The 15,291-nt window shown below is 37.8% G+C and overlaps 1 protein-coding gene across 3 annotated transcripts in view; it reads right to left on the minus strand.

Moving 5' to 3' along the window:
* Positions 1 to 15,291, minus strand: part of TRPM6 (transient receptor potential cation channel subfamily M member 6) — a 72,209-nt gene that overhangs the window by 41,730 nt on the left and 15,188 nt on the right. For all 3 annotated transcript variants that reach the window (XR_002433501.1, XM_021381199.1, XM_021381198.1), the window contains exons 11-19: positions 11,808 to 11,942; positions 11,255 to 11,308; positions 9,096 to 9,236; positions 8,037 to 8,171; positions 6,809 to 7,065; positions 5,546 to 5,774; positions 4,882 to 5,037; positions 2,451 to 2,585; positions 1,161 to 1,289 (exon numbers count right to left, since the gene is read on the minus strand). Coding sequence is in view for 2 of the 3 variants with exons in the window: in XM_021381199.1 (XP_021236874.1) it covers positions 1,161 to 1,289; positions 2,451 to 2,585; positions 4,882 to 5,037; positions 5,546 to 5,774; positions 6,809 to 7,065; positions 8,037 to 8,171; positions 9,096 to 9,236; positions 11,255 to 11,308; positions 11,808 to 11,942 (1,371 nt within the window). In the remaining variant the exon portion in view is untranslated. The remainder of the gene's footprint in view (positions 1 to 1,160; positions 1,290 to 2,450; positions 2,586 to 4,881; positions 5,038 to 5,545; positions 5,775 to 6,808; positions 7,066 to 8,036; positions 8,172 to 9,095; positions 9,237 to 11,254; positions 11,309 to 11,807; positions 11,943 to 15,291) is intronic.

A 15,291-nucleotide genomic window follows, 5' to 3' on the forward strand; every position in this document is an offset into this window, starting at 1 on the left:
TATTTTTTTTATGTCCAATTAATCCAGCATTAAAATTTGCTGGTTCTTTCAGTTTTGTTTCTAGATGGTCATAAAATCACAGAAGCATAGGGGCTGGAGACCTCTGGAGATCATCTAATACAACCCACCTGCTAATGCAGGTTCCCTAGGACCTGCACAGGAAAGTGTACAGGGAGGTCTTGAACATCCCCAGAGAAGGAGACTCCACAACCACTCTTGGCAACTAGTTTCAGTGCTCTGTCATCCGCAAAGTAAAGAAGGTCTTTCTCATGTTCAGATGGAACTTCCTGTGTTCCAGTCTGTGCCCATTGACTCTTGTCCTGTTGTCCTAGGCACCATCAAAAAGGGCATGGCTCCATCCTCTTGTTAAGATTCCCTTTCAGTCTCTACTCCAGGCTAAATAGTCTCACGTCCCTTATCCTTTCCTCACACAGGAGGTGCTCCAGGCCCCTAAACATCTTTGCACTGCTCCACTGGACTCTCTCCGATAGTTTCCTGTCTTTCCTCAACTGGGGAGCCTGGACACAGCGCCCCAGATGTGGCCTCACAGGGCAGAGTATAAAGGGTGGATAACCTCCCTCAGCCTGCTTGCCACACTCTTCATAATGCACCCCAGAATACTATCGGTCTTCTGCCTCCTGGCCAATCTGTTGTCCACCAGGACACCCAGATCCTTCTCCACATTGCTCCTTTCCAGCAGATCAGCCCCTAAGCTATACTGATGCACGCAATTCAGTTGGACTTGATGGAAAGCCTTAGATTATTCTACATATTACATTTGATAACAAGGTCCACATTCAAAGTGATATCTTAATGCAAATTTCATATTCATTATGGGAAATCTAACAGTCTAGTTCTCTACACCAGGGCTCAAAATCCCAATTTAGCACAATTATTTTCAAACAAACTGTATAATACCAGTGGCTTACCCAGAAAAAAAGAGATGTAAGGACAAGCTTTAAGATCTATTTTGAAAGCCCAAGTACTGGTCTTCATATTAAAAAAAAAAAAAATCACAGAAAGAAAATGCCCTATGCAATTATTTCTCCCACTAAAATCTCTCCAATGGAGAATTCAAGGTTTGGCACTCTCTACTCAGTTTTATTTTGTTATTCATAATATATTCTTTATATAAGAGAAGTGTGAATGGAAAAGCTTACCTCTCTGACTTTTTCAATGGCAGTGCTGAAAATATAAATAATAACAAGCCACTCTTGCACGCTTGGTCTTGGTTCCATCTTCACCAACACAGTGTACGTAAAGAGCATGAGAAAGGCCATGTATGCCATCTACAAAACAGACAGTATATAATCCAGATGCATGAAAACCTCCGACAAATTTCTGCAAACACACTAACAAATGATTACCCTGAGTTTAACCGAAGGTACTTTGAATATAATATATTCAAACAATTGGGGCCCTTTAAGATTTTTGAACCCAGCTCTTCAGAGTATTTTTATGGGAAAACCCTTAAACATCAGCAAACTTGTGCTTTGGTGCTCAGAAGATGGAAGCAGAAGATGAACTACTGCAGTGCATGTTCACTTAGGCCCCAATCGCACAATATGAAATAGACTATTATCTATCTTTCTAACAATGTATCTATCTTTCTGTCAAGATACTATCTGCACACTGTTACTTGAATGTAAAGGCAGTGCTACATAATTATCCTGACCTTATGTAGGAGCAAGCAACCATTCTCAAAGCCAAGTGAATCACAATTGGTTTACAAGTGCCTTCCAAAACACAAAAAGAACAAAATAAATGGCAAACATATTTTAAAGTTATCGAAACATGCTATAAATATATCTGAGATTAAAAACATATAAAGTAGTTGACTGTTAAAGGAGTAACAGTTCACATAAACAGCAGTCTGACCCTAGAGGCAGCTTGATCTTAAATATCCTAAGTTCTCCTGATACGGGGTTAGTTACTCAAATTGATTTAATAAACATATGTAGCATGAAACAAAAATGTATTCAATAAATATTCTGTAGAAATTATTGTTTCTAGATAAATTTTCACTGCTTCAAGAAAGAATTCATAAATACAGAGATATAAATATATGAGATAGTCTATGCATTTAAATCCAATTTCAAATTTATCTCCATTTTGGCAATTAAACACTGTAGAAAAGCTCTGCTTAAGTTTTTCTTTAGCTCCTCACAACTGTTTTGTAGGGTTTTTGCTGTTTTTTTTTGTTTGTTTTGTTCTTCTTTTTTAATGAGTGAGCTGTTTCCTTGCTTTTTTATAGCAGCTATATGATTTTAGCTGAAAAGATTTTCATGCAATTGCTAAATAAATATTCACGTCTTTTCTCACTCCTCCCCCATCACTTAGTGATTGTAGATCCATGCTGGGCAAAGAACAAGAAGAACAAGTGGCATCAAGCAGTATTTGAGGAATCAGAGGAAAATTTTAACAATCTAAGTTCTTGTGTGATGACCAACCGTGTGAAACCAGAACTTGACAATCGGTGCATTGTAGAACTCATAGATTTTTCTAGTGCCAGACAGGTTTCCTTGTCCATCGTTTACTTGGCTTTCATCAGATGCCCGAGCTACCTTCTCCACATCACAATCTTTCTTTAAAAGGAAAGAGCATTTTAAAAGTAAGAAACCATAATCTGTGACCGCAAAGGTTGTGTTATGTTAGCAGAACACACAGATGTTTAGGCTTTGCTCAAAATCTGTAAAAAATTACTGTGTCTTGATTTTATCTTGTTACAACCATCTCATTAGCATCACCACTTTTCCATTACAGATATCTTTTAGTGTTTGCCCTTATGATTACAGGCAGTGGACAGGCAGAAATCAGCAGACCTAAACTTGCTCCTGTCTCTGACACACATTTATCTTTCAGCAAGACACTTATCCCCCTCTAACTGTAAAATACAGACAAATAGCAACTTCCAATTTGACTTAAGTGTGTTGGCTAGAAATCTGCTCACATCTGTGGGGCATTATGAAATAAAGGAATAAGTACCCCAGTTCAGCCCATTGTATGCAATCAGAATTTAGTTGCACAAAAAAATGTCAGGACAATGAAGTAATAAATACAAAATCCAGCTGCTATTTTTGATGTCTTATATGCCCATTAGATGACGAGGATGAAATAAATATTATCTCTCAAAATCTGCTTAGAAAAAAATATCGGTCATTTCTTCCTCAGCAAAATTTAAAAAAAAAGGAAAAAGTAAATGATTCTACATTCACAGTTTCACACTTGTATGAGAACTCCCCTCATGACACAAGTGTCTGAGTTGCTGCAGACCCACAGCAGTAGACAGCCGAAAAAAACTCCAAAAAAACCAAAATAGAAGATGTTGAAAGGAGTTTCAAGAGATGAAGTGGAGTACCCTTAGGAAACTATAGACAGATAATAGCTGGGCAGGCCTGAAGAAACCAAACTATGTCATTTGATTTTGTTTCATTGTTAGCGAACTGTCTTGGCTAATATTAATGCTAAGACTTAATGTTAGCAGACATTTGCAGTATGGCATTTTCAGGACATAGAGATTTGTGTCCATTACACAACTCCTCCTTGAATTATGGGCAGAAAGCTGAATTTTTTTCCAGCATCTTTGCTTCAGAAAAGTAATAAAACAGAGAAACTGATACGCTGAATCATCCTGACATACTAACACCAGAACCTCTGAGATAAGAGAATTTGTCCTACAAAAGACTTCAAAATCCAGCAGCAGCAAGGAAATGGAATTTACAACTACGTGTAAAAAAAGTTCCATGTGGGACACGTACACTGTTGAAATGTTCAATACTTTTTCCTCCTATATTTCGTATTAGAGTATTTAAGAAAACTAGGTCAGACTTTTGTTTTAAACAACTGTCTGTATTAGATTAGAAGTTAAGCCTATTGCTAGCTTAGAAGGGAAGCAGATTTTGTGGGGCATCAGAAGAGTCCTGCATTGCCTTTTACCAGACTGCAGGGGGTCCCTAGAGCAAGTAATTACAACTCACCTTTCCTCTGTATCATAGCTGCTACCTAACCCCATAGAAAGCACTTTTTGAACTGATAGGCACTGCAGGGGGTAAGAGCTTCAAGCATTTTTCTGCATCAGAGATAGAAAACACAGGCGTGGCACTGACAGGTCTGTCTTTCTGCGGCAAAAGCCCTAGACAATAATCCACTCTTTTATTTTGCACAAATTGAAAGTTAACTAAGAAGGCCCAAGGCAACCTAGACCACATCTGCTGTAGGCAAAGCAAGTAAGACTGCCTGACACATTTCACTTGACAATCATGCTTTCACTGGTCAATGCCTCATAAACATTTACCCTTCAGGACGAAGTTCTCTATGTCTGATGTCTGACTTATGCTGAAAACTTCAAGATAATTTTAGTTCAAGGAATGCCTTGAGAAGAATAAGGAAAAGGAAGGACACACAACACTACTTAGCAGAAGTCTGGTGGAATTCAGATCTTAACAGGAAAAGTCTTCACCTATGCTAGAGACTCTCTACACTCAAATCTAAGAACTCTTGTGTGAAGACAAGACCCCACAGAATGCTTCAGTACTCAGTTCACTTGAGTAAACCAAAAGCACAGTGCTTCTCTTGTGCTTTAAATGATATCTCTACTAGACTCAAGAGACTCAGAAGATACCCTTGAATAAGAAGAGTAGAGAGTTTATGCCCTAAAATCGACTGACACTTATAACCTCTGTATTCCTGTGAACTTGGGAATGATTTTCTCAATATGATCAGTGCAGGACAAGATTAAGTGACTTGCCAAAGGTCCATTCAGGTTCTGCCCAAACCAGGAATCAAAACCCTACTTCTTGAGAATCTGGTCCCAGTGTTTCCAGCTGATCACCCCCCCTCACTCAACAAACAGATACAAAAGACTGCTCATCACAGACTAACCAGAGACAAGACATCTTTAGGGCTGGCTGGGCTCTGATCACCATGGTACCATGTGAACTGGTGGAAGTCTTGAGACTGAGGCACATGAGACATTTCTGCCTTGCTTTTAAACTCCAGCATCAAGATAGTGGGAGGTAGGAGAATACTTATAATGACCTAAAAGAGGAAAACAAGATTCAGGAAGTTAATTCAGCAGTGGTAACATAGTCCTCAGGTCAAAGTCAGCCATGCACAGTGATAGCACAAATGCAGAGCTACTCCACAGCCTGTGAAGGAGCTACCGCGGCAGGAATCTTCACATCACACTCCTACTGTCAGTGAAGAACTATGTTGCTGGAGGTTCTCTGTCAGATAACCAGCAGTTCAGCAGAGCAGTGAGAGGAGGTGGGGAGCGATTAGAGGGTGCTGAGGAAATGGGAACAAAGAAAACTCAGAATATGCATTCACCTACTACCCCCAACTTGCTTTCGCAAAGAAGTAAAACCAAAGCAAATACTGTCCTCCCTACCTCTGTCTTTCTTTTCTTTCCCAGATGTGCACGTTTCAATCCATGCTCAAGCACATCTGTCTGAAGCTACATTAGACTAGTTCATAACCACACAGACATGTATAAAGCATCTGAACAGCATCTAAATGCTCAGGAAGCTGAAGTGAGTGATGTTACCTTAAACCAGGAGTTCTTCCGCATCTTCAGACGTCCCATCCACATATCGGTCAGCAGCATCTGTGTACAAGTATGAGACACAAAAGGCCGAAGGCCCACAGACACTGCTAGTTTTAAGCACGTTGAGTTGCTCCAGTTTTTCAGTTCATAGGTCAGCAACTTCATGGCCATTTGTTCGTCTTGTTTGAATGCTTTCTCCAATATATCTAAAGCAAGCTGCCCAAATTCCCTAGAACAGAAAAGAATTAACAGTCACTATAACAGGGACCTGTCAAAACTCAGAATCACTACTGCAAAGAGTTGGACTGTAAGCTCCATTAACTAAAGTTCAGTGAAAAACCACAGTATGTCTTCTCCCATTGTTCACATTGCTTTATCAATATATATAGTAAAAAATAATTTGGGGATTAAATGTAGTTATTCAGTCTTAATCATAGGGTCTTGTGTCATTTTGGTTTTTATTTTTTTATTATTTGTTTTGTTCCTAACTTCATTCAGTGATCAAAATAGATCCTACAAAATACTGTGTATTTCCTTCAGCAACTCATTACTGTGAGGAAGCACTGCAGGTAGTTGAAAAAACCTCTTCTATTACACTGGCTCCTACACATTTCTGTTGAAGAGACTCCTCCAGAAGATATGTCTTCCTTTCAATTAAACTTCAGACATACATGAGTAACAAGCCAGAACAATTTACTGTATTCTGAATTTGAGGAATTCTGGTTACAAAACCACAGTGACAATATATCATAACAACAACAACAACAAAAACCACCAGGAAACCCTAAAATGAAATAACAAACTTGAAGAAAATTCTTGGTCTACTTCACTTTTCATTTACTCAGATATTTCAGCAAAATACTTTTCTTTAGGTCTTACACAAAGCAGGACTTAAAGACTGCTTTTACTTTGCTCATTACCAACTATTATTGCTGGTGTGAAAAGTTTAATACAGTTGTATCGTAATGGCTTTTTGACAAGTAAAGCTGATAAGGGAAGATACAAAGGAAATTTCTAACTTTTCACTTAACCACTTAGCAGATGGTGAGATATGCATTACTCACCTATACTTTCATTTTCAGCTGTGCAACCAGATTATATGCTAGTAGATTTCCCTTAACACTTGAGTAGACTGAGCACTAATACAGAGCTCCATTGTATGTTACAAAAAATGCGCAGCTGAAGTTATTTTACACTCCACAGTCTGCAGCACCACTAATCTTACACACTCCTAGTGGATTAAGAAAAAGGGAGAACCCATACTTTGAGTACTTCTTAAGTTCTTCGGAAGTGTCATCCACCATGTTGCTCTGTTTAGCTTCATGTGCCATTGCCCTGTAGAGTTTACAAGCCACTACTGCTTTGACCATGGCTTCCTCTCCATGCTGCCAGAAGAACATTGCCATCTTCTGCCTTCTCATTAATACTGCCCAAACCAGGAGGTCATTATAGGGGTAGATAAAACCAGATGACTCATAGCTCTCTGCACATTTTATATTCTCTTTGGATTTCTTCTTAGACTTGTGGAAACCAGTTGATTTTTCCGATAAATTTGTTTTAAAAAAAAACACAACACAAAATCTCTATGAGTGGTTGAGGTTCATGTAAAGAAAACTGCAAGCAAACCCAAACTGTAAATATCATAGTGTTTAATTTTTACATATATCTAAGTCATAAACTACAGCTAATATTACAATCAGATTACCAATGCTAAGAAGGGATAACATCTGCGGAGGAAAAACACTTCTTGCTCTGTACCCTTGCCATTTATTGCCATCCCTTGTCTCTAGTCCCTGCAATACCAAGATACTACTTTCACTCCCTTCTTGTAATTGCACCGTGGCAAGAGAAAAAGCAAGAGAAGAATCAAATATTCACAAAAGCCTTAAATAGTTAAAGGTACTTTTTACTGTCTGCCACACATTTAGTGTAGATTTTCTACACGTTCCTACCTGGGTATTTCTCTGCTAAAGGCAAAGAAAAAGTCTTGCTAAAGCAGGTTCATTTTGGCTCAGACAAATGCTAATAAAGCCAACTAAACTCATTCAACTTTACATTTACAGATCAGATATATAATACATATGTGGTGATCTTTGCTCTTTTAACATTCTTTCCTTGAGAGAAAACACTGCTGCCATTTTTGAGATACCAGAAATGTATCTCTTCTTAGGATAACTACTTTTTTACAAGCAATCCTGAGAAAACATGAGGAAAATCAGAAAATTCCTACTGCTACTTCCAAGTATGAAGACTTTCAGCCACAATTGATGTTCACAGATTTTATTTACTTTAGTGAGTAGAAGTCCTTATCAACAAGTGGATTAAGGTCACAAAATATTATGGGAGGAGTCCACTACTTTGTGAACAATGGGCAATAAAACCTTATGTGAAAATAACAGCCTGCAAGTATATGTCTCAAACAAATCTTTCAGAAAGCTGATCAGCAGACTAGTAAGTTCTAAGAACAGTTTAGAACAAGAAATTACATTACCTTGCATTTGTAAGGCTGCGCTGTTCTGAAGAACTGAGAATGTAAGGTATTTTCAGGAGATCCCATTCTGCTACCCATGTGACTACTCTGACGAAGGGAATGAGATAGGTTCTGTGAAAAGCTGGAGAGCGCTCTCTAGATGCAAAGGCAGACCATAAAACACATAAAACACACAAAAAAAGAAATGCAAATTCGGGATGAAGTTTACCTGTATTTTGATGGTGCCTCTGAGTTAGTTATTCAGAGACTACTTGAGTCAGCCATCATTGTAACTACAGCTGGAGCTTATACCATCAAGGAAAAAATGGCCTGTTTGTGTGGGAAACTACCTATGTGACAATGGGCATGTTTACTTGGACGTGCTGGACTCTTGAGTTGTCCTTGATGCCTTGGAACAAGTAACTTGCAAGAACAGCAAGAAGCAAAGCGCTGGGAAAAGCAGAAACTTTGAAACAGCAAAAGCATACAGAGACTTGCCTAAGCCAACCAATCAAATAACGCCATGTTGCAGCACGCCTTTCACAAATGCATAAAAGTCTGATTGTTCTATCAATAAACAAATCACTTGCCTAACCATATTGGTATTGTCTCGTGATCTCCAGCGTGCGTGCTGCGACATGTTTGATGTTTAATTTAAAATTTGTAATTATACATATATCTCTAATTCTCTGAAAGACAAAGTACGTATTTCCTCAATAGCACACACTCATTTACACAGAGCTTTCACTACAATTGCATCTCCCAAACTGGATACTCTTCCAAGTGCCTGTCCTTACAAAAGGTACCACAAGCTCTTTAAAAGACAAAAAAAGTTCTCTGAACTTTTTGCTGACCATTTCATCCAAACAACAGCATATTTAGCATTTTATCTAGACATCAGGTGCTTTTGTCTGCTTTATCTGCAACCTCTCAACAGCTGACAAATTCATAAACCAGGCAAGCAGAGAATACACTTAATTTATGGTCTTCAAACAAACCACAATGACATCTTGAGCTATTTTCAGGTGTCATGCTTTGGCTTTTCTTGGCCCCCCATGGTAAGCATTTCACGGAAGTTACCTTGTGCTTTCTGTGGAGATTATTGTACAGAACTCGGAAATGTTTCCTTGTGTAGCTGCTCCGATAAGCTTCACCAAGGAGATACTCTATCACGAGCCCAATATCAATCAAGGATATCTTATAATCTGAGGGAAGTGTGCTCTGAAACACCAAATGTCACAAGAATTTCAGGATGTTATTATATGCAACATTCAACACCTGTTACTATGAGCGAATTCTGGCAGAAGGTGCAACTGACAGCTCTGGCATCTGTCAGGAAGAGTACACATTCTTTAGGCATATGGAATTTCTCTAGGAAGGAGAAAACAGGCACACTGATGTTCTTAGCCTAAGAAGTATGACACCTGCTGTACACTGCATACATGTCACACAGGGACATACACTGTAGTGTTCACAAGACCAGCTGCATTCAACGGTGAGAGTAATTGTACTTCAGAATAATCAATGACAGCCAGACAGGCTGATAAAAGTCTTTTTCTGATAACAAGAGACAATGGGCATGGTACAATTTTCTCATTAAATCAACTCGTTAATTAAAAATGAAGAAGTGGATGAAGAATATCTTTAATGTTGTGTAGTAATTCCAGGAGATTGGAGTGTCTTATAGAGGCTCAAGACTACCATGACAATTAAGAAAACTGCTGTACTTCTACATTATCTGTATCTTCCAAGTCCATCATCACTTGTGTTAAAAACACCATTGATTCCCTGCTTATGTTAAATGTACTTCTAAGACACAAAGTCTGTGACAAATTATCTGAAGAACAGATTATCTGCCATGTAGATTACAAAGATTATCAGCAAAATCTTAAAACGTAATGCTTGGATGTGAAAAATGGGCCTGCCTGTACAGGATCAGAGGTTCTATGTATTCTCAGCAGTCTACACCTTTCTGACTGTGATAAGCCATTTTCTTCATTAGGCTGAGCTTTTTTTCGATAGACTTTGGAGGCAAACCATGGGATAACCAGCTAATGCTATCCATTCCTGGCAAAAAAGAGCACCAATAAACATACTGAGCACTCTGGGGCATGTCTCACAGGATAGGGCTTAGTTTGCCAGCTCTGGCATTAAGGGACAGGCCAGTATTTCTGACTATTTGTATTTGTAGATACTTCTTTGCATGAAAAACATATATTTTATGCTTGTAGGGCAGGCTGCAATGTATTTATATTCAAACACCAACAACAAAGCTGGTCACACTAATGGAGAAAGTATCTCCATTCTCAGAGTGGAAAAGTAGAATACATTTTCAAGACTGTGACTCTTGCTCCACCACATAAATTAGACCTCAAATATTTCCATGAGCATAGGAAAGCACAGAAAATAGCTTGCCATAAAAATCAGAACATGCTGCACAATGGCATTAACATGAAGGTCATCAACAAAAATGAACTTGTCTCAGAAATCCTGATACATGAGACCAGAGAATTCTGCAAGTAGTCATCATTCTTTTTTTTTTTTCTTTCTTATCTTAGTATTCATAACCTAGAAAGAATTAGCCAATTAATCTAGTTTTGTTTCTAGGCATCTCCTGTAGTGCAGACTAGATGCAGAAAGAAAAGCTCATCCTTCCCTGACTAAGCAAAGCAGTCAGGTGCAATAGATAATGGTAATATGAAATAAATTATATGTAGCTAAATAATAACGCTCCCACTAAACTAATTCAGCCATAGCTCTGTGCAGTAGTCGTCCACTGCCACCTTCTGTTCTTCTTGACACTGCAGCACATTAAAAGATACATTGTCACAGCATCTTTCTGTTACTGCTTAACAAAGAAATCTTTTTTTTTTAGCTTTAGGGGGAAAAACTTTAAAGCAGTAAGTATAATTGTTGCACTAATTCACTAAATCTTTTGTGCAACCACTTCATAATGTCACTTTAGTAACTGGAGATACAGACGGTCTGATCTATATGAACTGCCTACCTTTGAAATTAAGGTACAGGACCCCTGGGAACATTCAGTAGTAGGTTAGTTAATTGCTTGGGGGTATTAGTGGGATGAGGATAAAACTATTTAGTAGATAAAGGAATTCAGTAATGAACCCATCACTTCTATTATTTTGTATTCCCCAGTATTGTCTAATAGCAGTGTACCACTGGACACCAAAACTTTTAAGTTACTATTTTAGCTCCTCAGCTTCTCCTATATCCATTACCTGTTTCACATCTCGAATAAGGTGCTGCAAAAGTAGATTGGATGGTCCTTGTTTCTGTTATGTAAAAAGAAAAAAAAAAGTAAACCAACATGTCTCTACATTTGAAAAGCAAAGAAGCTTGATGATCTTCAGATTACGCCACTGTGATTCATTTTCCCCACAAACATATTCAAAATAATTCATCGTCAATCTGCAGCACTTCTACAATCTTCAATCTTGACATATGCTAAAAGAAGTAAATATAACTGTGATTAAACAGCATACCATTTCCAGCAAGATAAGCATACATCAAATAGCAGATTAAAATCAGAGTATAGTTCTCATCAGCTTCAAGCAAATACTCAGTCTGGTTCAAGTCAATGAATGTGAAAAATAAAAAGATGGGACACATTCTTCATTAAAATAAAAAAATGATTGTAAAACATTAATTTCCAAATTTTTTCAAAAGCCTTTTGTAAAAAATGTGGGCTAATCTCTTAAGCAGAGCAGCAATTTTTCTACATAATTTTACCCAAAGTTATGTATGCCTTTTGTAAGGCACTACAGTACTCACCGTATTGTAGAGCTCTTCCAGACGAGATATGGTAAGAAAACGGTGCATGTTCACGCCGTGCTCTATTAACAGCTTTACAAAATCCACACGGTCCATTACTAAAGCATCCAGCATTGCTTGTTCCAGTGCACCAACCTTCAGAAGGACAGAGACAGAAGGAAAGTCTGGAAAGCCATCTTATTTTGAAGATTAAAAAAAATATTTCTGAACCGTTGAGGAACTCCTTATAACAATGATTTATCTTTACATGTACTTACAGCACACAGTATGAAAGAAAAATATCCTGGAGGAAGCATCTCCATAAAAAAAATCCAGTATTGAGGAGGAATAGAACAGAGTCTCCATAAACCTACTGTCTGTAAGACTTTTACATAAGATTATACAACCAAACTTGAATAATACTGTAGTCTACAGTAGGATAACACTCTCCTACTCTAATTCACTTTAGAAGCTAATGTATGATAATGCTCCATGCAGAAGGAAAGCCCTTCTTTTTTGACAAGACAAATGCCACTTCAAGATACTATATTTCAAGACCTCTCTGTAGAATTTGAAGTTCTTCAAAGCAGACTTCACATATGTGAGAGAATCTGCACTAGGATAAAGTCTCTGAAAGATGCTGCAAAGCAAAGCTCTACCTACAACACTGTTCAAATTGTGAAACACTATAGTCATAGTACTTGCAGAGTTTAACAGGATTTCTACATGCAAAATAGTAAAGGAGCTGGATATATGAGAAACTCATAAAAAGATTTCTGCAGAACTCAAGTGCAAAGAAAATGCAGTGGGGTGAGCAGAATGAGAACAATGGCACCCAAATAGGGCAGGTGCAAGTGCTCACCTGGAATGCAAAGCTACACTTTTCATAGAATCACAGAATCATAGAATGGCCTGGGTTGAAAAGAACCTCAAAGATCGAGTTTCAACACCTCTTGCTGTGTGCAGGGTTGGCAGCCACTAGACCAGGCTGTCCAGAGCCACATCCAGCCTGGCCTTGAATGCCTCCAGGGATGGGGCACCCACAATGTCCTTGGGCAACCTGTTCCAGTGCGTCACCACCCTCTGTGTGAAAAACTTCCTCCTAATACCTAACCTAAATCTCCCTGTCTCAGTTTAAAACCATTCCCCCTTGTCCTATCACTATCAACCCATGTAAACAGTCATTACCCCTCCTGTGTACACACTCCCTTCACGTACTGGAAGGCCACAACGAGATCTCCCTGGAGCCTTCTCTTTTCCGTGCGTGTACTCAGTTTCATGGATGTGATATTAAAAGATGACCAGCAAACGTTACAAAAGTGTCACATGAAAAGAAATAACTTGTGCAATGTTCCGGAATTATTGGTATTTCTTTCAGAAACATCTCAAAGACTTTTCTTGTATCAAACTTCCTGGAGCAGTTACTCCCTGCACTGGCAGCGTGACTGCAGAGATTTTCAGCAGTCCAGTAACTACCAGAACGACACTCTTTGTTGTCAAGTCCATTAGAGACTGAGATGACTTTTAATCAGAAACATAGTTACAGCTGGTATCCTTATTTCTCAACTTTTAAGACCAGAGTGCTAAAAAGAAATGTTCACTATTTGTGCAGTCACACGTGTTTCCATAAAGTACTTAAATACACAGAAAAAATTCTATGTCTACATGGATGATCACTTGCTTAAACAGATGATTAAAACTCTGCTTCAGAATTTCAACATCCAGCTGCAATAATTACGCACAAACTGTATACCCTTATAATTGCACCAGTTGAGTGGGCATCTAGGTCACAAAAAGAACTTAAAAATTGCACTTCTACCTTTTTTTCTTCTTTACAATTTATGAAGAAAATATTGTTATTTAAGATTGTTTGCTCATTAATTGGAAGAATCAAGAATATGTTTCTTTCCAATTTCTTGCTGGAGAAGCAGAGACGTAAGAGTTGTTTATTGCAAGTTCTTTACATCTTACTTGAAGCATTCATTATTTGACAATGAGTTTTCATCCAAAATGGTGCTGAACAATTGTGCTGAAACTGATAGGAACAGACAGACAGATCTTTTTTCAAACACATCTGAAGCAGAGGAGGGGAGCAGGGGAATTGCCAGCAAATCCATATGACCATAAGATGATCAAGGTGTAAAAGAAACATGAAAAGAGACATGGTTATTGCAGAAATGGTAAATTAATTCATTGCCTCACTCCACACTACAGAACATATTAGGAAAGTTCCTACAACAAAGTTTTCTTTAGGGCAGATAAATCTGAGGAACTGTGTCAAATTAAACTGACAGTAGAAAAGATTTTAGAAGTCATCAGTAAAATGGTAGTAAATTGTCAGTACCAGGTGGTATTCCCCTAAAAGTTCACAGGAAGCAGAGACATAGATGAAATCAGCCCTTCTAACAACATAACAGAAGATGGTAGAAAAATATGCTAATTTTTTTTAAAAAGTCAAAATTATTAATCTATGTATATTAATACAATCAGAACTTTCTAAGGACAAATGTAATTAAAATATATTACAGAAAAACAATAATACAACAGAGTTAAAAAAAAAAAAGCAAGAATTTTTTTGTAGAATGAAATTGTATCTCTACTAGAATTTTTACATGGATGATGAGGATACGGCTTTCTGATTATCACGGTATATTTGTATCCCCATAAACTATTTTAGCAATGGCTTTCTTTAAGGAGTTCTAAAGGAATTACACTGTCTCAAGACAAAAGGTCTTCTAATTGACTAACAGCTAACCAAGTGGTAGGAAAAAAAGGACATCAAGAAAATCCCACATATTGAACAATGCTTTGACAAAAATTCTCGTAGTAACTAAACGGATTGTGAAGAAGCACAGAAAAATCTCACAATATGGGCCAATGAAACAAACAAACAAAAAAAAGATGGAATTTAATACTGGCAAACACGAAATACTGTGCACTTGGGCAAAAAACAGAAATAACCTATTTGCATAGTATCAGCCTTCAAAGTACCTCAGAAAAACTGCCAGTGCACAAATACTAGTCAATTCATTTACACTTACATTAATGCAGAATCATATAAAAATATTTCTATTTCACCAAATACCTCAACAAAGAACTCTGTCTAGAATAGTGGGTGCGCTACTGGTCAGTTTACTGGTAAGTAGGGACTAGGAAACTGTTACTCATTATTCCCCACACCTCAAAGAACAGATGGCATCAAATGAAATTATCAAGCAGCAAACAGTCATTGACATTTTACATTCTCAGTTTAAAAACTCAGCTTTCCCTCTTTATTTTTTATATCAGTGTTATTAATTCACAGCTCAAAGCACGTTTAACCTGCCACATATATTGATATGAATGAATGATGCAGACTCACAGGCCTTGGAAGAATACGTCTTCAGTGATGAAAATGGTAAAAGCTTAATACATCTGCTACTACAATAGTATAGACTTTAAAACAGTAAGAACAGTTGTGGGCTGCTCTTCCTTAATATCTTACACAGATAGTGTAAATAAAGCT

The sequence above is a fragment of the Numida meleagris genome, chromosome Z (genome assembly GCF_002078875.1).
Source record: "Numida meleagris isolate 19003 breed g44 Domestic line chromosome Z, NumMel1.0, whole genome shotgun sequence".
NCBI lineage: Eukaryota > Metazoa > Chordata > Aves > Galliformes > Numididae > Numida > Numida meleagris.